The 23,957-nt window shown below is 41.5% G+C and overlaps 1 protein-coding gene across 4 annotated transcripts in view; it reads right to left on the bottom strand.

The window, feature by feature from the left end:
* The window catches only part of GLCCI1 (glucocorticoid induced 1), a 76,721-nt gene extending 54,706 nt beyond the window's left edge, over positions 1-22,015 (bottom strand). For 2 of the 4 annotated variants that reach the window (XM_090046936.1, XM_090046935.1), the window contains exons 1-2: positions 21,316-22,012; positions 4,013-4,164 (exon numbers count right to left, since the gene is read on the bottom strand). In XM_090046936.1, the coding sequence (XP_089903062.1) occupies positions 4,013-4,164; positions 21,316-21,700 (537 nt within the window). In that variant the 5' untranslated portion in view covers positions 21,701-22,012. Of the gene's footprint in view, positions 1-4,012; positions 4,165-21,315 lie in introns of all 4 variants that reach the window. The other 2 variants (XM_090046938.1, XM_090046937.1) reach the window with 1 other exon arrangement.
* Between the last annotated feature and the right edge of the window lie 1,942 nt (positions 22,016-23,957).

The following is a 23,957-nucleotide window of genomic DNA, read 5'->3' on the forward strand; positions in this document are numbered from 1 at the left end:
TACTGACATAACTGATTTATAGTCTGGTAGGTGTCTGATATTCCTAGTCTGTAGGGTTTTTGCTGGTAGATGCTAAAAAGGAGGCTGGAGACCCCTTCCTTTGAGGCACTGGGACACTGGCCCCCAAGGCTGGGTTTAACTGGGATATACAGATGCTTTTGATGGAAAACAAATGTATTACTTCCTGTATTCTCTTGCTGGATCACACCACTCTAAGCCAGCTGTCAAACCTAACAAGAACAGCTGCAGGGGGACAGGGTGGAAAAAGAGGGACGGGGCATAATTCTTGTCCCATACTAGAGACATGATTCTTAGGATCTCCTGAGCATGTTTTAACCCACAGACATTTAACTCCTGGCCCAGAAGCCATGTCGCCCACAAGAGGTTAAATTGTGGCCTGCGGACGCTTGCCTGGGTACTGCTCCCCCCCTCCACTGCTCCAGATGCTCTTGCCACCACCAGGGTCCCCTTCCCTCCTACAGCTTCAGCTTCCTACACTAACCCCTAGGGGTGCAGCACCACAGTTCACCCTGTGGGGCCCAGAGATTCTGCACAGAGCCACAGTGCAGGCATGGTACAGCATGGTGGCAATCACGTGAAGACCCCAACAGCTCAGTATTACCTAACTACTTCCCAGTCACTGTAGTGCCCTCATCTTCTCAGATTTTACTAGTGGCATGTAGAAGGATGCTATTTTACCTAGTAATTGGGTGAGGCTGTTTGAAGCAGGTATCTTGGGAAATCCTCAGCTTTGTGAAAATCCAGGGTATTGGACTCAATGGCCCAGGAGACCACTTCCAAATTTATGTTCCTATACACTTCCATTCATGTGCCAACATTGCTGTGTACCTTGCATAGTTTTTCCCCTCTCTGATGTTTAACCCTTATTGTATTATGAAAATGCAATTCTATCCCCTCTCTGCCTCTGCTTTGCTAAGCTGAAAAAGTCTTTAGTCTCCTCTTAAGGTAGTTTCTCATTTCCTTCGTTGTCCGAGCAGTCATTTTTTCCCATTTGAAGTCACTTCTCTTAGGACCACAGCAAAGGAGGGCTAGAAGGGACCTCATGAGGTCATTAGTCTAGACTCCTGCCCAAGACAGGTCTGCCCTTCCCTGAACTATCCACGCAAGTGTCGAACCTGCTCGTGACAATTTCCAAGGATGGCAAATGCACAACTTCTACAAGTAGCTTTTTCCAATGCTTGATCACCCTTGCAGTCAGAGAGCTCCTCTTAATCTCCAACCTAAATTTCTTCTGCTGCAGTGGGAGGTCATTGCTCCTAGTTCTTCCCTATGGCCACAAAGAAAAACCCATCCCTATGCTCTCTACAATCACCCTTCAGTTATTTGAAGACTTATTCTTCTTGAACAGTGGGGGCAAAATGGAACACAGTACTCCAGGTGAGGCCTCATCAGTGGCAAATACAACAGAATAATCATTTTCCTTGATCTGCAAGTGACACTCCTATTGTTACAACCCATTATATGCTGTTGGCTTTTTTTCTGGTCCTCTCTGCAGAACTGCAGCCTACCCAATCATTCCCTAGTCTGCTTTTGGGCATGCAGTTATTCTGGCCCAAGTGCAGGACTTTGTACTTGTTCTGAAATCAATTGGCTAAATTTCAGCCAGGACATTTCTCCATCTTAAGCAGGTCATTTTGGATCCTAGCCCTATCTTTCAGTGTCTGCAACTCCACCTAACTTGGTGTCATCTGCAAATTTGCCAAGTGTGTACTCAATCTCATACTCCAAATCATCAATGAAGATGTTTAACAACACTAAATGGGGGAGTGACACCTCGGAAACCCACCTGGTACCCTGCCCCAAGTAGACATTGAGCCATTAATGACTACTGGTTGAGCATGCCTATCCAATCAGTTTTGTATGCATCTTGCATCCACCTCTTGAACTTGGTTCATGCTGTTCCACAATAAGTCTTTTTATCAGTACTTTGTACAAGGGTATATGTATGTATGTATGTATTTGCATATGCATTTTTATTTTATGTACATGCACAGGGCAACCAATCATCTGAATCATGATGTACACACAAGATGTCTACAACCATCACAACCATAACACCAAGACTTTTGACGCATATACCTAAGCAAGGGTATGGAGGGGTGGAGGTTGCAACAGATGAGAATTGCTGCTGACTGCCTAATGGCTCAGCAAGAGCATATTCCTGTCAGGGTGATAGCCCTTGATCTTTCTCCAACCAAGGAGTACCCAAAAGGCAGTGTAAGGAGTAGGGTTTTTAGGTACCCTATACTCATCTTACTCCAGAGGTTGCAACACTAGGCTATTTCATAGACGCTACCCTACCATAACAACTCGCCCCACTACATTGCGATCAGGCTCTCTAGTCAGATGCAGTTCACAGTCATGCTCCGGACCAATATTACATATAATATACTCTAGAATCACACATCTCTTTTTCCCAGTTATAGCTTATTGGAGGCTCAGAAAGTAATCATCTAAAACAAGATCTTTCCACTTCTTTGCTTCCAAAGGATGAACCAAGTGCAGGACCTTGCATTCTACTATAATTTTATCCCATTTTCCTGTCCTCAAAGACAGCCAACTCCTTCTGTATGATATACTAATCCCTTTTCTATACTGATGATGGCTCTGAGGCCCTCATGTCATCAGCAAATTTCATTAGCATACTCTTACTTTTGGTGATAAAGAGTTCAATTAAAATATTAAAGTACTTCCAAAATTTGTCCTTACAGAACTCAATTAGTAACCCCTCCGTAACCCATTCCCTCACCATTTTTGATATGACCTGCTGTTGGCTCCCCTGTACCAGTTTCTATCCACATTGCAATTATTTTACTAATCCCCATTTTTTCCAGCAAATGCTTTACCAGACAGATAAATATCTACTGAACTTCTCCTGTATAAGAAATCAGTTATGTGGAACATGTATAATACTAGTGACACCATCTCTTTAGTAAACTTATGCTATATTCCACTTTTCTCATGTTTTTAATTACTCTTTACTTCAATGCGTGTTCAGAAGCATGAAAGCTACTGAAATTAGAATACCTGGATTATAAATTGTCCAGATCACAACTTTTCGCTACCATCATTATGTCCAGGAATTTTTTCACAGTAATTTTTAGTAAAGTGCATAGGAGACAAATGGAAACTAACACTATCTTCTCACTATATCAGCCTTCTGTTGACTCCTGGCTAAACTACATTTCTCATGATGCAATGTGTTCCATCTTCTGATAAAGTAGTCGACGGCTAATGAAAATCATGACATTTCTTCAAATTCATGGTTTTGCTGACTTATGAGTCACAACCTTAAATCACAGCTTTCTCTTCCGAGCCCCTACCTCTACAGGGGGGGAGAGCTAACCTCCCCAAATACTCCTTCCTACAAATATTTCAAGTCACTGGTTGCTTGGATTTTAAGGGGTCTTCCTAATTCAAGAATTCCTGGAGCTCCTGTTTAGGCCCGGCAATTAACAATTAATCAGCAGCCATTCAAAGCAAGAAGCCTCCGAAACAAACTCAACATTACGGCGAGCAGAATTTTTCACGCTCTAGTAAATTAACAGGTTTGTAAAGCTATTTTAACTCTTGCCTTTATTTCAACATAATCATGATTCACTATTGTTAGCCGTTATAAAAAAATATCATGCTGGATATTATACTAGCCTAATATTTTTTGGCAATGCTGAATTCAAACCAAACTTCAGGATGTTTCAACCTATCTGCTCAATGATATTAGCAGATATTCTTCCCAAACAGACCAAGGATCTTTCCCAAGAACTGCTTCTTAAAAACATGGGAACATTAATTCTGAATTACACAAGTTCATTACCAAGTTCAGGCTACCAAATTAAGAAAACCAATGTACATGTGAAAAATTAGGGTACAGTAATGCTATGACTAAGAAAAGTAAATGCACTTTGTAGAACAGTGAAAAGTATAGTGGCTATTTCGGATAAGGAAGCAAAATGTAAACACCAACAACAACATGCAGCTTCAGCAGTTTTACCTGAGTAGCTTTATCTTTCATACATGAAGGATAGTGTACATGGGGATCACGTGGCCATTGTCCTGTGAGGTAAGGTCCTGTTATTGTGTCCAGAGAAGAGGTTCGCCTTATGGTACCAGAGGTTCGAACTTGCTGGGATTTTGGCCTATCCACTGCACAAAGAAAGAAAGAAAAAGAAAGTTGTTATTTCAAATCTGATGTGAAAAATTGCAAGCCATGTGAAAAAGGTTTATGACAACAACAACAAAAAACAACATACATTTAAAATAATTTACCTTCTTGTGTTTGACATAAGAAAAAGGTGTTTCAAAGGGTTTTTTGATTATGTTGCAAACTGGGAAACAAACATGCCCACACTTTAAGTTCACTTCTTGAGACTGAACAATACAACAGGTAAAACTCACCACTTACAAATACCACCAACAATGACTATGTGACTGTATCCAAAGGGACACTGACTTGTCACTCAATATATTAACTATATTAACAAAATTTAAATCCAGCATTTGAAAGGAGTCAAAGTTATAGCACCAATATAAAATTTTGTATTGCTGTTTTATGCATAAGATTGGGACAAGCAGCTCTGTGCCACCAATCCCATGCTACCAAAGGCATGATGAGACCTGGCTTAGAAGCCACAGGCTGCCTAACCCTGCTCTGCAACATTTTATTTTAGATAAAGGAAGGCAATGGGCAAGTGAAGAAACTCTGCTTTTTCAATCATATGAGAACTTTTATCACATCTTTTTTAATTACTTCATTAAACTTCCTTTGTCATTCATATGAAGTTGAAATTTCATGTTCTCATTTTCTAGGCTTGCACAACTCTGCCTCAATCTACAGCTTAAATTGTCTTTAGCCTAACTGTAAGAGTGATGTAAATTGAGAAACTTGCACACCTGTCATCCAGTCACTCACCGATTCTGCACATTCACTGGATCCCTACTCATATTAAAGACTTGAACAATCTTTCCTAAGAACAAAACAAAACTCTCTCAGAATGCCTATTTTTTCAGGAATGAAACATCTCAAAAGTCAGTGCCTCCAACACCAGAATCCTGTTCAACACCCAGCATCATAGCCAAACTTTAGCTCACATTAATGTGGTTTGTGTATTTATGGAACAAAATAAAATAGATCAGGTATTTGCCTAAATGTATAGTCAGGGAAATAGTATAAGCACAAATCATTTTATTATTACATGCTCTAAATAAGTGCCATGAATTGAGAATGTGTTTCATGATACTTTTGTGTAACTCAATTGAAACACTTATCACTTGGCAATTTACAAAACAAATTTCTATCATATCAAAAGCATTTCTCCTCAGAAAGAAGCAATTTTATGGTAAGTTGGTATTTTAGGAAAAAAAGGCTCGAGTGATGTGAAAGATTTTACTTTCAAGCTCAAAAAATTATACAAAGAATTTTACCAAAACTTGTATCTACCTTTCAGGTAACAATAAACCCAAGTCTTCAATGAAAGACTCATCTTTTTTGAAAAAAACAAACAAACAAAATGAGAGAGTGAGCAAGTCCTCTTAGGCGACTAGTATAAAGATTATTATACTAATAGTATAGTATTATACTTGCACTAATAGTTATTATTATACTAATATTAATAACCACTTAAGTAGTCAAATCTTGGAAAGTTTCTGGAAAACAGCAATTCACCAGAGGCATAATACTTAGCAATGGTTTATAGCCCAGTTTGTTTGTGAGGTCAGAGTTCAACACGTCTAAAAAGATTTTCATGTATGTAAGTTGGAGACTATGCAAAGTAAAAAAATCACCCAGCTGTAAAATCATTTAATACATGGTACTGGTTTCCAGATAAAGACACTAGAAACATGCAAAGTCAGTTCCTTTTGCAGATTTTACAAGTACAAGGTCCTACTACAAAAACAAAAAACCACAAGCCAAAAAAAACCCAAGAGATGTGACATTCACAAGAGAAAATAATTATTCTCTTCATCAGAACCCAGAGCACACCACCCACTCTCCCTTCCCTGGGTGTTGTGAAACTAGCATTAAAAGCATAACAAATCTATGCTTTTGTAGTCTACCTTCAAACAGTGTACCATACAAGGCAGTTGGTCAAACCCCAAGCTGAAAAGTACCAAAGAGCTCTCTGCACCAACCCTTACTGCTCTGAAATTTCCTCGCACCACAGACTCTCAACAGTTCTCCACTTGATCTACAAACTTAAGGAAGTAAGAAAGACTCCCCTCTGTCTAGGGAATTCCTAGGTACAAAATTACCTTGCTCAGAGCCAACCCAACATTTTACATGAAAACAGCAGCTAGTGATGTTCACAGCAACTCTCCTTCTAAAAGGCATCAACTAACACAACCATTTAAAAACACAAGTTCTGCACGTGACGTTAGATGCGAGTAGAATTCAGGTTAAATTGCTTAGTTTGACTGAACGGATGTTTCAATTTTCCTTCAATAAAACACACCTGTATCTTACATAACCTGGAAAAAACAAGTGTTATATCATGATTCCCCTTCTGAAACAAGTTTCTAGTCCAGTTCAATGCAACTACACTGCACTTTTCTTCTTCCATGTTCCTTTCAGATGCCTATTTTTAAATCTGTGGATAAAGACTAAGTCCTTACACAGACCTAAATGTATTAGGGCCTGAAAAAAATTCTCAGATGACAAAGACCTTTCCTAGGCATAATACAAATGGAGCTATATCAAAAAAGGAAAAGTTAGCAAGAGTCAAACAAAGATAAAACCCCCCTCCATGCTTGAAGCCAGTAATATTAATTTATTTTTGGCACAATCACATACAGCACTTCTCTGCCAAATGTTTCCAAAGGAAAGTACACAAAAGCAGAGCTGTCCAATTCATGGCCCACATGCTGCCCATGAGGGGTTAATTTGCAGACTCTGGGTTCCCACATGTATACCATTCCCCCCACCACTGCCCATATTCCACTATGCTAGCCACTACTAGCAAGTAGTAGATTACTACTACTGTAGAATCTCCCTTACTCACCTTCGGATTTTTTTCCCTCCTCCCTTCCCTGCTTTACCTTTTGTTTTCCTAACTTCTACCCATTTACGCTATCACTGACATCCTGTCACACTTGTAGCTTCTCTCATTCCTTGGAGTCTCGGAACAGCAGAGACTCCCCGTGCCTGAAGAAGGGCGATTGCATCCCAAAGTTTGCTAAGCACTTTTTCCCCCAACTACTCAGTTGGTCTAATAAAAGATAATCACATCTACTCAAAGAACCTTGCCTGACTATGCTAGCCAGTATTTTCTTTCCAAAAGACCCACTGCTGAACATACAGAACTGTCTTCTAAGTCTTCTGAAAGTGCCCCTCTGTGACTGAACATGCTTCAGCGATAGTCATTTGCCATAGGTAGATGGATTATGTAATGACTTGAGGACCTACGCATTCATGCTAAAAATGTACCCAGGTGGTGATTTCCTAACTGATCAGTTCTATGATTTAATTTTCTGCTGTTTTCAAACCTTGCCTGTGCCAGACTGTATTAGGTGCTCAGATTTCACAGTCACTCCTCCTAGTATTCTAAGAGGTAAAAGTGTTGAGGCATGGAAACCTGCAGCACAAACTTGCAATAACATGGAGGAATGAACCAGGGCAGAAACTGGGAATGGTAATTCATTAGTTATGGCAAGGTTACCCAACAGCAGCAGCAGGTAGTCCAATCCTTCCCCAGTTTTAGAAATACAGCTGGAAGTAACCTACCTTTATCTTCATAGATGTAAGGTCGGAGGGGACCTGAGCAGATCATGTAGTCTGACCCCCTGCCCTGGGCAGGAATGAATACTGGGGCTCTTATGACCCCTACTAAGTTTAAGCTCAAATGACCCCAGCTAGGTAGTTATCAAGCACCACTTGGAAGCTGGTTCCAGACCCTGGCCACCCTGACTGTGAAGCAGTGCCTCCTGACGTCTAGCCTGAACCTTCTCTCAATCAACTTGTGGCTGTTGTTCCTTGTTACTCCGGGAGGTGCTCAGGAGAACAGGGTCTCACCCAATCCCCTCCGTTCCCCCCTGTAAGTTTATATATAGCCACCAGATCCCCTCTCAGCCTTCTCTTGTGAAGGTTGAAAAGGTTCAGGTCCCTTAGTCTCTCCTTGTAGGGCCTGCCTTGCTGCCTCCAATCATGCGAGTGGTCCTCCTCTGGACCCTCTCAATGCTGGCCTCATCCCTTCAGAAGCATAAAGAAGGATATACAGTTATAAGTTAACCTTAAACAGCTACAGACCTTAAGTTTTTCAGTACCCTTCCTGGAATCCTGCTACGTATTACAATCATGATGGCAAGTAGGTACTGCTGCTGCCCGTGCCCTGGACATCTGGCAGGATCAAGGTAACAAAAGCGCTAGAAAATTTCAACACCATGAAAAGTGCGGAAAGGAAAACCTGCACTCACCCTTTCCAAAACTAATACAAGAACTAGGATTTCAATACACACTGCCATGTCTCAGCTTGTACCACAGAAAGAATAGAGCACAGCATTAAGGCAGAAAACCCAAGAGCCTCATGAACAAGTCCAAGCTGTTTCTGCATTTGTTTGAAGAGAGGTACTGCCCAGCTATCACTGACATAGAAAAAGGTCAGGATCTAGAAACACTTAAGTATGCCTTTTTTTAATTGGAGAATTACAATTCCGTACCAACCTATACTTTGTGTATCAATTTAATTTACTGACAGAACGTTAATGTAGAAATACAGGAAAAAGTAACAGCACTGGATATTGAAGACAAAAGTATAGCATACTAAATATTTAGTAAATTAATTTGTGAAATGAGATTTTAAAGGTGTAGAGTATTTGAATTATAAAGCCACTAACATTTTTGTCCATCTCTGAGCATATGCTAAATTTAAATTTTTATTAACCACAGTAGTTAAGTTTAAATTTATTAAACAAGGTTAAATATGTTTTGTTAAATACAAATTAAAAGCAAAATACATTTTAGACTGCAAGATATTTTTGGACAATATTTTAAGAACTGTGATTACCAAAGCACCCTGCTGCAGATGTACATTTATTTAACAGGGTCACATACCTCGTCTGAACCCTTGCCTTCTTAAGAGACAAAAGATATAAAGAGTTGAACCAGTCATCAGCTAAAATTAGATTTCATGACCCTATGACCTGATACACAGGCCTCAGAATGTATATAACCACAACACTTTTACAGCAAAGATGCTTCCAAAGGGAAGTTAGCAACTGCTGTTTTGACCCTCCATCTATTTTCATCTTAGTTCCGATGGACATAGCAAACTTGCAATTAAATACTGGAGACCAACTGCTTTTAGTCAACTTTCAGTGCAACTATGCACACTATATTCTGTACTCTGCAGCTCAGTTTTACTTTTATTATGTGCACCATGTGATTTAGCTGCCACATTTGCAGCTCTGGCATTCTAGCCCTTTCCTAGCTAGAAGGGGAGGGCAATGGCAGCTAGGAAGGAGCCTGGAGGCCACATGATAACACTTTGGGGGCTGCATACAACCTAACGGCTGCCAGTTAGACAGCCCTGTAAGTGATCTTTTTTGGTCCCTTAATCTCAGTAAGAAAAGGTAAAAAAAAAATGTATAAAGCAAGGAAGTGCTGTCTTCAAAAGGTAAATATGCCTTTAAAAACTGTTAGTCAGATTCTACACTATTTTAAAGTATTTTCACACTTCACAAATCTTTCCCATACATCTTCATTCTAACAGCACACTCCAAGTGGATTAAAAAGTAATAAAATAGATTCTTGTAATCAGACTTATTTACATTATATATCTATATCTATCTACTTCAGCCTAAGGCTTAAATTTAAAATAATTAAAACAATTTAAAACTAAAATAAAAATAAATATTCCAGCTGTATGTTTGCTGCAGAAACCAGTGAACTGGGGAACTCAGTGGCTAAGCACCTGGAAGAAGAGTTTATTTAAGTGCAAAACCAGCTTTTGACAGCTGTAGCCTTTTCTGCAGGTGCAGAGAGTATATTTTCTTCATTGCAGTATATTAATTTAGTTCAGTCCACTGCATAGTAATTTATTCAATGCAGAGAAGCCCACTGGGAACAAAATCAACAAGATCGCAAAGCTTATTCCCTCTTCCAATCTATCTTCAACGTATGACAAACTTGATTTGAGGGGAAGAGTTCTAAAATCTTGATGGACATGGTAAGAAGCAGCAATAATGTTTTCTTTGTTTTATCAGTTGGCTTTAAATACAAATATGTCTTGATGAAGTTTCTTATGCAAGCAGTATATTTAAAGTACTTTTTTCTAGCTAACCATCCAAATAATTTTTAAAAGGCAGCTTCACACATGATAAGTAACAGTTTTAATCAAATTATGCTAACCTGTAAGACTATCTTTCTTTAGGAGAATATCTAATAATATACAACTGTAAAAAGGTTAAAATCAATTACTTCATCATTGTTTCCTACCTACTAATTTAATTCATTATTAAAAGTTATTTAAATTGATGATTTAAAAATCAGTCCACCTTGACATACACTTCAGTTACAGTACCAGAGCATCCATTTCTTCTGGGTTGTATGGCTCAGTAATCAGGTTCACACTATCAATGTAGGAAAAGGTAGGTTTTCCATAAAATTATTTTAATTATAAGATGCACTCTTTTCCCCTGTGCATACTGTCAGTAGTGTTGCGGAAAAATAAATAAATAAATAAAAACAAGTAATTGTCTCAACAGAGTGAGTTGAAGAGTAAGAGCTTTCTTCAGTATATGCATTTAATGGAAAAAATAACTTTAGCCTTGTTAAGCAATTAGTATTTTAAAATATGGATTGGCCTGAATACTCTGATTAAAAAAAAAAAAAAAAAAAAAAAAAACAAGCTTGAGCTGCTGACCTGTAGTGTTAGTCCCAGAGTTTATGTGGATCATACTACAAAACTGGTAACCTGGAAAATTCACACCCTCCTGAATTGACTACATATCTGCCACCATTCACATAATTTCATGTACACAGATTACCGAAACTATTTTGTACAGATGTTTCTAAAATATATATTACCTTTGAGGCTAGTTGATTATATTCTTGTCCATGATTTTTTTTTCTTTCTAGATCATGGCTCCTACCCCACTCCCTGAGGAAGAACATCAAATATTTTAAATGCATTTGTTTTTTCTCTTGGGCAAAGAGGATGACAAAGCAAGGAAAATGATTTTTCATAGCAGACTATCAGGTGCGCACAGGATGCACTGAATGAACATAAGCCCAGGGTACACTACTGAGGGTAAAGTATGAAAGAAAGATTTAACAGAAGAGCATATTACACCATCAGCTATCATAATTAATCACAGAACAGTTATCAACCAAAAAGATGGTATAACACTCTGAACTAAAATGTAATTCTTAAAGCAGAAGCAAGTGGCAGCTTTCCAACAAAAAGCTGGATTCTAGTCTATATTTATCACAATTAGTTGGGGTTTTTAAGAAACAATTAAACATACCATCCAAAGTCTGATGGCTTAAATTGCTGCCATAGAGTTTTAAAATTTTAAGCACACTATAATTTCAGTAAGTTGGAAATGTATCCAGGGGCTAACTTGTGCAAACCAAGTCCAGTAAAAACTAGCCAATGAAGTAATATTGAGCAACTGAGACAATTTAGTGGGTTTTTTTCTAATAAGAATGCAAGGGAAGTCAAGAGATTTGCTTTCCAACTACTGGCTTGCTTTGCAGTTGTTGTTAAATGTTAATAGAAATGGTTTGAGTCTTGAATTTTTTGGCAAAATAGTCACCATATTAAAATGCCCATTTTATTAGGGACCAAGCTTTTTGAAATTTTATTAACTGATATGCCAGTTAAACTAGCTGCAAAGGCAATTAGCAAAATATCTTGTAGCTACACTATGTGCATTGTACACTGAAATACTGAAGCGACAGAGGCAGTTGACAGTTCCAGCTATCAGATAACAATGACCAACTAATTTACAGGTAGGGACAATCTCTCTTTCATTAGCTGAGCCATAGAACAACACACACCAATGCGGTTTAAAGTACCAGTTCATTATATGGGCATATGCAATAGTTTGTTGCTTGTAAAGTAGCACTGCACATTATTAACTCCCATAAAACAGAGGCTAAGTCAGGGCTAGGTAATTATTTCAACCCAAAGGCCACAGAGGCGCACAGGCTGTTTTGGTGAGTTGTGGCAGGCCAGTTCAGCACAGCACCCCCACCTCCCCTCCATGCCCAGCACAATAATTCACCAAAACTCTTTATGTGGTATGGTGAAAGCGGTGTTCAGGAGCAGGGATGGGCAGGCGAGGCCAGGATCACAGTGTAGGGACAACACAGGGCAGGGCCAGGGCCAGGTGAGAACCACAATCCACTGTCTGCACACCCCTACAGACAGGTGCACTTCCGTTCCCTGCATGCCCCTGCTTATGGATCACAGCTCTGTCCCATCCTGGCCTTGTGTTGTCACTGCCCCATGATCCTGGACTTGCACCAGATGCAGCTCTACACAGCTCCCTGGAGCTGTGTCCAGGGCTGGGATCTTGGGCCTGTGACAGTAAGGGGCTAGGACAGAGCTGGAAGCTGCTGCCAGGCCTCCCTGGGGGGTTGCAGCACCCAGAATGGGGAGGAAGGCTCCAAGCACCACAGAGGAGGCTTGGGAGAAACTTAGCATTCTTCACCTCCCCTGGCCTATGGTGCTCAGCCCCACAGTCAAGGAGCGAGGGGGGTGGACCCAGTGGCAATTACACGCCCTGCCATGTACTTAGTGGCCAGGACTGGGCCAGGGCCAGTGGAGGTGGGCAGCACTGGGGTACCTCTGTCCTGTGCTAGCCTGCAGCTTACCCCAGGATGCCCGCATAGCAGCAGCAGCCCCCAGCCCTGTCGGCTAGGCGTGGGGCAGTGACGGGGGTGCAGGGGCAGCAGTGGGAGTTCCAGATGCAACTCTGCTCTGCCCCATACCAAGCCAGTGGGGCTGGGAGCTGCTCCCGATGCACAGGGATCCTAGAGCAAACTGTCAGCTGGCACGGGACAAGGGTGCCCCAGCACGGTCTGGCAGGGCCAAGGGTTCGCCCACAGGCCTGGCAGAATCAGCCCACCCTTAGGTTAAGTCATCAACATTCTAGCAGACAAGTCTCACCTGCAAGAGGCAGCCCCAGTCTGGCGAGGTCTTAATTTGAAGAAAGAATATGGAGTCACTAAATCTCATAATTCTTGAACTCTCCTTAGTCTTAAGATTCTAGCTGAAAGAAACTGTTGAGCAGCGACCCATCTCTGCTATGCACCTTAACACTTATTAGCTCAACCCACGGAACTAGATAAAGAAGGGCCAAATTAAAATCTACACAAGTGAGAATGAAGCCACATTTCATAATGAATCTATTTGTCAACTGGAATGCTGCTAAACTCTGAACCTCATAACAAGCAATGGGGTCATTCTACCCATGAAGATAAAAACTGGGCGTCTCAATACTGCTTGTTAAAAGGACACAATAACACAACATATCATCTGATAGCTCTTCAATCTATATACATACTGAAGTACAAATAACTGCATCAGCTTGTACTTTTCAAAAGATTTGTTACAATAAAATAAATGTGTTTTTTTAATAAAATATTAAAATATTAGCCTGCAGTACTATTATGTGGCTTAACATGCTGTATCAACATTGCCCTGTAGTAAATGTGAAAGACACTGCAAAGGAAGGCTATTTCCCCAAAGTCTAATGAATGGATTGTATGTCTTGCATTGTACTGTTATATTAAGACAGAATTACTACCATACAATTCACTTACTCATTTAGCACTTGTATTAATACAAGCATAATACAAGACAACAACATTATCACTAGAAAAAAGAACAGGAATAATTTTGATAAGACTAGTGTCACATTCTTCAGAACGGAGAGAATGTGACAACACTTCAGATTGGTACCATTTATCAGTCCACAGTACTTTAAAATGGACTTTTAACTATTGTTCAAACCTGCTACAATTAAAAAAAAAAAAAAATCTCCCTGCAAGTAACGACAGTACCAGTTCATTATATGGGCATATGCAATAGTTTGTTGCTTGTAAACAAAAAAAAAGGTATCAGGAAGTTTAGCAAATCATTTAGTCGAGCTAATCCAATGTATATTTCATGCAGTTTTTGACACTTTCAAAAAGGTATCCATGTAATATATGGGGGGGGGGAACTAGTTATCAGTTTTGTTGCATGTTTTTTAATAATTTATTAGGACTTCTTGCTGTGAGGGCTCAGTTTGCCAAACTGTGACAAACCGAGCAACTTTAAATACATACTCTCCCAAACTTTAAATGCATACTCTCCCAAACTGTGTCATTATTAAAGGCTAGGAATAATCCTTAAAGTGTCTTAAACTGAAAATTTAAATCCTCATATTTTCTCTTCATGTAAGTGGCTTCTCAGTGTGACATTTAACATGCTAAATTCCAGAGGGCATAATTTAAAGACACTTAATTTGAAAAATAAGAATTTGGTGGTGAACCTTGAATAACAGTTACAAATTCCATCTTAGAAAAATAGTTAGGCATAAGGGTCTTTCTTCATAACAAAGAGTATCACTCAAACTTAAATTAATCATCTTTAGAGTCCTAGGCAGAACTAACCTCATTCAAAATGGCCACCATTTGTCATTGCTTTCAACAAGACAACCAGTTGGTTGCATGACCACTACTTTTTGATAGGCTGGGCAGAAAGGAAGGTTAGTTTGCTCTGTCGTTAGCCTTTTGAAACTATGGGAGACGGTGCCTTTGCTAAACTGCCCTTGGGAAAATGGTGACCCACACCCTGACAGCATGGAGGGGATGGTACGTGAGGAAAGACGAGGGAAAGGAACAAAGATAAGGAAAAGGTAAGCATACGGGGGGACATGAAATGTATGAGGATACATATTAAGAACAAGCTGATATTAGAGGCAGGAGGGAGACTGTGACAGGTTGGGGATAAGCAAACAAAAAACTAAGATACTGAATAATTACACCAGGCAGAATAATGCTGGGTGGAGGTGGTAGCAACTGATTACTAGGTTCTATCCAGTCAACAAAAAGACTAACATTTTATTCCTGCACTTAAAATTGTTACAAGCCTGAAATGGTCACTCACTGATCAAGGGTGAAGAGAGTTTTAAAGAATTAAAATGAAGGGACATGCCAGGGGTAACAGTAAGAACTATCAACTGCTTATTTAAAAAAAGGAATTCCAGATTGTAGGGAAATTTGATTCTGTTTTTTTAAATATACAATCAGCTGTACTGCTTTCACACATACATTCTTCTTTACACCAATTCTTTTCACTCACAAAGGCCACCAGCCCAAAAATGGTTTATCAGAAAGTCACCTTCCCTGTAATGAAGTAAAAAAATTCACCAGCCCGAGACTACCACAGGCTATAATTCTGGGTGGACCTATATCATAACAACATTCCCCAAATGTCTGGTCAGACTAATCTCTGAATGTGTGTTAGCTGCCTTAAGTTCATTGACAAATCAATTAAGAAGAGGCAAACAAATCTAATAAGTTTGTTTACAGACATACAAAAATATACTTTACTGTATAGGTATTGTGGAAACTGCAACCTTCACTATGGAAGGATTACCACTTCTCTATGACAAGACTGTGCAACTGGAGGCCCCTGTGAGGTTAAATTGGTGGCCACCAGGCTCCCAACCCAGCCACCACTAATCCCATTGCCCCCAGCTGCAGCAACAGCTGGGGCTGCCAAGCTCCCCCACTTCCTGCCCCTGCCCCAGGGGACAGAACAGTGCAGCCTAAGGTGCCAGGGGAAGCCCACAGGCCACGGTGCTCGAGTTCTGCAGGACAGTTCATGGCCAGGAAACTAAGGGTGCCTTGAGGTGCCTGGGGACATGGTGCAGCAGGGAGGGGGGTAGAATCCAGTGCAGCAGAAAGGCAAAGACAGAATCAGGACCCTACCCTACACATGGCAGCAGCAGGGAGGTAGGCATGTAGAGCTGTGGGATTAGGGTGGGAGAAGCATTTAACCCCTCCCACCCCATGCCTGCCCACTTAAAAGTTGGGACATCCCTGCTCTATGACAATGCAAGTACTTAATAGGGGAAATAATGACGGTAGCTATACCTCCACCAGGTAAAAGTCTTGAGATGCCAATTAAACATTAAAATAAATGTATTTTGCAAACAATAGCATAACATTAAGGCTAGTCCAAGTAAACTGCAATTGATATTTGGGGACTACTGGCATCAGCGGTTGATTTTTCCTTTAGCTATTTGAGCTTTTATAATATTAAAAATAGCAAATGTTGCTTACACACATTTTTTAAATTATGAACATGTTTAGCAAGATCACAGAACTTCAGCAAAATGTCCGTGTGCCAATGCCTGGTTTTAGCTCCAAATCGACTTACTTACAAAAAAACAAACAAAACTGTGCACTGGGTATTTTCTTGATCTATTCTTGTTGTTATAATTTTAATACAACTTTTGTCTGTTTAAGACACAGCAAAGAACAACACTGGAAACAACACTTAGAATCAAAATCCTAATTTCAGATTTGCTTCTGACCTTTGTGTGTGCATGCTGGCAGGTCAATTTTGTTTTTCAGTTTCACTATTTACTAAATTATAGCCCTTAAACCCCTGAAGCAAGCAACTATTAGCTTTCATATAGCAATCTGGAGATCTATAAATCAATTTGCCCCAAAATATTAAGTTTTGTTCTTTCACAGTGTCATCATCACCCCTCTCTTTCCATTCATGTGAACTTCCATGAGATTCAAGTTCAAATACAAGGTAACATTTTGTTCTACGCTGCAGTTTATGTCTACAATCAAAGAAGCTAGTTTCAGAATGTTTAACAGTACCAAAAAGTTTAGTTGAAGCCACTTAATAAACATCTCTGGTTTATTATCTGGTTAATATCTTTGGTTTACCAGACCAATAATTTATCCCAATTCCTCAAGGGACTGAGCCACATTTAGCCTACCCCATATTATGGTTTATACTCCAAATCAACCTAGTTTAAAAAGGAAAGTGCCACAATAATTACAGTGGATGCTACTATTATTCAGACAGACTGAGAAACAAGAGTTGCAAGCTACATAAAAATTACTCTCTTACATTTAATTAAGGGTGGGGAGGGGAAACTGTTCTTGATACAAGAAGTTCCTTGGTATATAGCAAATAGTGGATACTTTTAATCCAGGATATAAAAATGGGGGGAGGGTTAATATTTATACTTGTTATATGCCTAGAGACTACCAGTACCTCCGAGTAAAGTAACAACTGATAAACATGCTTACTCTTCTGGTGCATGGAGCTATATAGTTATTTTCCATCTTTTGTAATTACTTACTTTTATTAACATTGGCAACCCTCCAAGAGTTGTTATGGAAATTAAGAACACTGAATATTTTTTTATGAACAGTCACAAAATCAATTTAAAATGTTTTAAAAGGTTGTCCCTATAGCTAAACCTTGACCTGAGAAATTTCTGAAGAAAGCAAATTTACAATAAGAAGTGAAAGATCAAAAAGAAATATGCTATACCACTGGCAGGTGCCACTATAATTAACACTAACCTTTAGAAACTTTGTATTAAGAAGAAAGACCTTTAATGTTTCACAAATAAAAAATCCTCAATGTTGGTTTACATTTCATTGCATCTAGAACACTATGACTCAATGAGATGCTATATGAAAGTCAGTTAATGCTTGTAGTATATGAATTCTTTTGAAAAAGAATTACTAACAGAACCTATTATATCTTGCCTTCCTCCAAAAAGGATTTAAAACCATAGCCATCTGGAGGGGAAGTAGGGAAAAAACTGCCACCTTTTCATACAAACTCTCTCCTCAAGTGACCTGAACATCTGCTTTTATTTGATCAACTTACTGCAGTATATTCAAGCTGTCATTGGTCATTATTCATGTTGTCTTGTGTATCAATTTCTATAAGACTTATGCTGCAAGGCACACATTCCTTCTCTCTCACAAAACTGAGTTATTCCCACATTCAGCAGCCTACTTAATATATTACCTATTCCCTAAAACACTGGACTGAGCTATAGAAACTTGCATATTAATGACAAGAACAAAGCAAGAGGAAAAAGGAAGAAAAACACTAGCACATTCCAAGCTTATCCTAGGTGATCTTAAAAGTCTATTTATTCAGTTTCTTCTATGCTTCTGTTTATTAAAAAGGCATATGAAATTCAAAAATTCACATCCATGCAATTTCAACATTAACCATATACAAATACTGACAATTTCATCAGCAGTTTCCCTACAAACCCAAATCCCCAAACTTTGCCAATAACAAGCTGTTTTCACAGCATTTCACATCCTAATTCTAATATAAAAAAATCCAATCTAGTTTTAAAACTAAAAGGTTCACATTAGACAGAGCACCTTATAAAGGAGGAGTACAGGAAAAGGGGATGATGGGAAAAAGAAACAGAGCATGCTGTTTTCCTTCATGTAGTAGTGATGTCAGCGTCTGCAGCAGCAGCTGCCTTGACCTGTACAGGCTCAAACCTAAAGTAATTTTACAGTTTTGTATTTGTACTCACAAAAACAAAACACTAAGATCTGGTGATAACTTGTAATACTAAAGTACTTTGGTCCACGTTTTTTTAGAGAAGGTTCAAAACAATCCATGTTGCAAGAAGCCAGGTGTTTTAAGCATTAAAAAAAATATGCATCTTTCTATCAAAAGCATAGCCAATCCCACATACAAGCATGTTTCTGAAACAATACAGAGTCTGCACAGTCAAAGCCAAAATGGTGTAACCCTGGCTGTTGATATATGCAAAGGCCAACAGCATATGGGGGAATGTTTTAAGCATACTTCATTAAATTCTGTGTAGTCATTCCAGTAAGATTATATCGTATTTAAAAGATAAAATAGCCAGACTAAATTGAATAATAAGTTGTAGTAAGAGGGTCTGTATTGGAAAGCCAAGTGTTTCAGCCTTCCACAATGACAGCAGCAGTCCTCCAACACTACTCTATATTCTGTTTAGCTGCACAACCATTCAAGCTATCATTCTGGTTTTTAATACACACACATTATGTGCTAAAGTCTAGACAAATGAGAACAGATCAAAGAAACAAGACTCATGTCACATAGTACCCCAGATTACTCCAGATTTTGTAAACCTGCTCTACTCTTCTTTAATGATTTTACCTTTTCAATTGCAACGCTATAGAAATGGGGTGTCTTATCGCCTTAGCTTGCTAGAAAATGGTGCCTGTATTTCTGTAAAATAAAGCTGTTGACATGTGCAATTGTGGTCATTATTAGGGCGATCACGTTGTTTTCATTCATTCATTCAGGATTTGCTGGAGGATGTCAGTTTCTGCAGCAGCAGCTGGCTTGACCTGGAGGAGGGGGAACAAATTCCTCACAGTGCATACAGATTGCAGGATGGATTTCTTGACGGACCATTTATAATTTTATACATTACACACACTGAACTGCATCAAGCTCTAGATGTTAGCATGGCTCACCACGAGGCAAGCTCAAACAAGTTTAATGATGGGGAAATCGTTCCGGACTAATATATAGGTCTGATCTATTAAGATTAAGACTGAAGTTAAAAGCATTCTAGTCACTTTCTAAAATTAAGACCATCCTCAAGCAAAAACATATTCAATATAAAATATTTGTTTTGTTTTAAGAGCTTTGCAGCATATTTTCCTGTACACAGGCAATTACCTACACTCTCCGTTCACTTGGAAGTACAGACCATCATATATTGCAACTCAATAACGTTTTAGTATTAGGTTCCCAGGTATAACTTTTCTTTATAATATTAGTGAATATTAAAGCCGACTTATCTATAAGCACGAAGTCTGTTTTTTTGGCTGAGCTCCTATTTTCATTCCCAGAATTCACAACATTGCACATCTGTATGTCTCCAAAAGGCTAAAAATATATAAAACTTGCAACAAGAAAAGTAAGACCTGGAGAATGTTAGCCAAATAAGCCTCAAATCTATTAAAACATAGTTTGACTGAAACAAAGATCACTAAAAATGATGTCCTTTTAAAATTATACAAAAACATCCCTAATAAAGATCACAGATCTAACTGCATAACCTCTGCATAAATATCTACTGAGATAAATTAAAAAACCCTTCAGCATAAAGGTAAATATTTTATAAAGCACAAGCCTCTCACATTAATATTGCTAGTAACGTGTTTTGCATACTTGCATAAACAAGTTGCTTGTGTCCTAGAACTACTTGCCTACCCAGATCTACTGAAGTCACAAATACTAGAATGGACTGCAAAGATTCACCACCAATTTGAAAATGGGAGGGGGGGGCAAGGAAGGAGAAGAATAAAGCAACAGATTCCACCGTTATAAAATATAATCCAGTGCACACTGTAATTTGCCACAGATATGAAAACACTGAGACACTTAGGAAGAGGACAGAACAAGCTGAAGGTATGGAGTCATAAAAAATGTTCCCAGGAAGAGATGTGTGATACATGATAGCTACCGCAGAATAACATAAAAAGTGCATTTAGCCTGATTCATTCAACTGCTGAAGGGATGGAGGGGGAGAAATGGCAGGGCACCAAGATGGCCACAGCCACTTTAACACATTTAATAATTCAACAGAAAACCCAAAGCAGGTTAAGTTAGAGATGCTGATAACAACTGTATTTTAGATGGGGGGGGCCAGGAAGGCAGATAAGGGGGTTAGGTCTTACTCATCTACACAATTTGGGAATTTTGAAGCTTTTTATGAATTTGTAAGTTTGGAGGTATGTTTTTGCCCCTCCTGAGGTCATATATGGAGAGGGGGCCAAATATGGCTGTGTTTTGGTAGGTAATAGTCAGACTTGGACAAGGCTTCTTGGGGCCCAGAAAAGAAGACAATAAACCTCCACGTGCATTTTAATACATCTTTGGGAGGGCAGCTTGGAGTTTTCTTCACACCCAGGCCAGGGAATGGGTTGTTCTACAGGAATTGCTCATGCCACCTGAGTGCAGATGACGCATACGGCACCTAAGTCTGCTGGGCCAAGACAGGCAATGAGCAGAGCGGTGCCCGCCTGCAGCGGGGACAGAGGGAGGGGGGTCCAAGGGGACATTTCGGAGGTCCTGGTCACACCTCTTCCCACACAGGAGGGACATGTGTTTGTCCCTCCTCTGGCCAGCAGGGAAGGCGACTCTTCCAGGCCTTCTCTGCGTGTGCGTGTGATTTTCTCGACGTGGCCCCCACCTTGCCCAGGGTCCATTCCCACGCCCGCATCTCTCCCGCCCCCCCCTCACCCCCCAGGGGCACTTCCCGGCCCGCGGCCGCGGCCCCGCTAGTTACCTCGGGGCCCGGGGGAGCTGGGGCTCCGTCTCTCAGGCGAGCCGCTCCTCCGGCTGCTGTCCGGCGAGCGCCGCTGCCTGCCCTTCAGCCGGCCGGGCTCGGGCGGCGGGGTCGGGCTGGGTGGGGGCGGGCTGGCGCCGCGGGGCCCCGTGTTGCTGCCCACGGAGGCGGAGCGCGGCGGGCTGTGCGGGCCGCCCCGCAGCAGCTGGTAGGGGACGGTGGCACGGATGGGCTGCAGCAACCGGCTGGTCCCGGCGCCTCCCGCCGCCCCGTTGCCAGCTGCCCCCGCCGCGCCGCCGCCGGCCGTGGGGGACCCGCGCCTCATCCTCTGCGGCGGCGCGGGGTGCGCGGGGGGGGTCTGCGAGGAGCTGGACGAGGACGACATGACGGGGGGCGGGGACGCTGCCCGCACGCCGGGGACGGGACGGGGCGGGGCGAGCGCTTCCCGGCCCGGCTGCCCCCGCGCTTCCTAGCGGCGGCGGTGGCTGCTCCCGCGCCAGGCTCCGGCCATCGCTGCCCGCCCCAACGCCGCGGGCACCGGCCGCTCACATCGTCCGGCCCGGGCTGGGGGGGGAGGTCCACAGCGAGCCGCGCGCGCCTGCCTGCCCGCAGCAGCAACAACAGCCGACAGCCGCTGCTAGTGCCGCCCGCCCGCCGAATGGCAACCGCAGCCTCTGACGCCCGGCCGCGGCGGGCTGGGGGCGGCGGGCGAAGCCGCCGATTGGGCCCCGTGCCTCTTCTCGCCCTCGTCGGATTGGGCCGCCGCGGTATCCGTCTTCTGCCGTAGCCAATCACAAGGCGCGACCGCCCTGAGGGACGGATCATCTCCCAGCCCTCGGGGGCGGGGCGGGAGCTCCCAGGGCTGGGGGCTGCTGGGCCGGGGAGGCTGCGGCAGCTCTGGGCCGGCGGGGGGAACGGCACCGGCCTTTTGTGTGCCCCGGGCCTGCGGGGCTTGTCCGGGGTCGCCCCGTCACCGCATCTGTCATTCCGCTTTTGCCGTGCGGCCAGTGGCCTCCAGCAGCGACTGTGTGGACAGCGCGGTGTTAGCCTGCCCCGACCCCCACGTTGAACGGCGGGCTCCTCCGCTTGGAAAACAGCCTCGTTCCCGCACCTCAGGGGCAGGTCCCGGTTCCCAGAGCTCCCTGCGGGGAAGGAAAGCAGAGTTTGCACCCGGGTTGGGACCTGCGGGGTTAACAGAAAAATGGCTCTATTCTTCTAGTGCAGGCAACGAAAAGGTGAAAACAGAGCTGGCTTTTTCCAAGGGGGGCCTCAATTCTACCCAGTGGTGCCTCCAGTCTAAAACGGTTGAGAACCACTGGTTTAAGCACTTATTTATTAGTATCTTTCTGCTGGGCAGAGCCCACTGTTATTGGGAACATGCACCAGTGCAAATACAGGTGGAAAAATGCCAAAGGTTTCCTCTTTCCTTAAACAGATGTGGCCTTAAGTAAAAACAAAGTAAAATCCTAGTAAAAATGAGGCAGTTCATAGTTTCTTTTTTAGTGGGCGCATCTACAGGTTCATTAATGCACCTTTGCTACTGCACATTAAATGTAATACCTCTAATATGAGGTGCTACATAAAGGTGCATTAGCCTATGCCCATGTGCAGTAGCAAGGGTGAACAGTTTTTTGTGACATTTAAGGTGCAGTAGACTAATTGTACTGCATGTTAGCACAATGTTTGCTGTGACATGCTAATGCGCAGTAGAATAGGTTACTGTGCATTACGGCATCTTGTGTTGACACACCCAGTTAGCAGGTAAACTTGAAGATTTGCTGCTATGCCTTTCCCACCCACCTCATATTAAGACCACTCTTTTTTCCAAGTGAAGATGAGGCCTAAGACACAAATCTTAACATCCCCTGAAACTAGTTTATCCTCCCTTTTTTTTTTTACCTCCACTGGGAACATGTTTCTGACTTTAGGATCTTCAGTACATAGGTTATCAGCTCTCTTGGAGGACCAGGATACCTGCCTATTTCAACCATGTATCACATAATTCCATTTATTTTTATATCAACTTCTCTGAGGGTTTCAGAAAATATTTTCCAAAGGGTGTCATAAGATTGAAAGAAAAATAAAGTTTTACAGTGAGAATTAAAGAAATACTTCTGTTTCAAAACAAAAAGTGAGCGCCAACTAGATTAACTGATCTTACATAAGACAAAGGGATAGAAAAAAGTGCAGATTGAGTACTTTAATGGACAAAAAATTAAGTTGCTATAAGATCAGAGAGGTAGGATGGGCAGAGTCCACAAGGAGGGCAATTTTAAACTGATCTGAATGACTAAGAAGTCACTATAGATGACAGAATGGAGTAATATTGTAGTGCCACATGGAGCAGAACAGTGCACTAGTCTGGCCTAAGCATTAGAGGCTCTGAAGTTAGAGTGAAGCAAACAGATTATTTATTATGCACCAGTCAGTGCACCATGTCATGGTGTAAATCCTTGATATTAGAGTAGTACTAATAATCGACCTGTAGTCACAAAACAATGAAGTTCCACCTATTGTTTTCAAGTATATAACCAATTGATTGCCATATAAGCAAGATGGCTGGTACCATGAATGCTGTGTGCCCGTGGAGGCTGACGGAGCACGGTGACTGCCCGCAGGCAGCGGTGGTAGTGGCAGCCATG

The sequence above is a fragment of the Crocodylus siamensis genome, chromosome 5, assembly GCF_052110815.1.
Source record: "Crocodylus siamensis isolate JL-2025a chromosome 5, ASM5211081v1, whole genome shotgun sequence".
Taxonomy (NCBI): domain Eukaryota; kingdom Metazoa; phylum Chordata; order Crocodylia; family Crocodylidae; genus Crocodylus; species Crocodylus siamensis.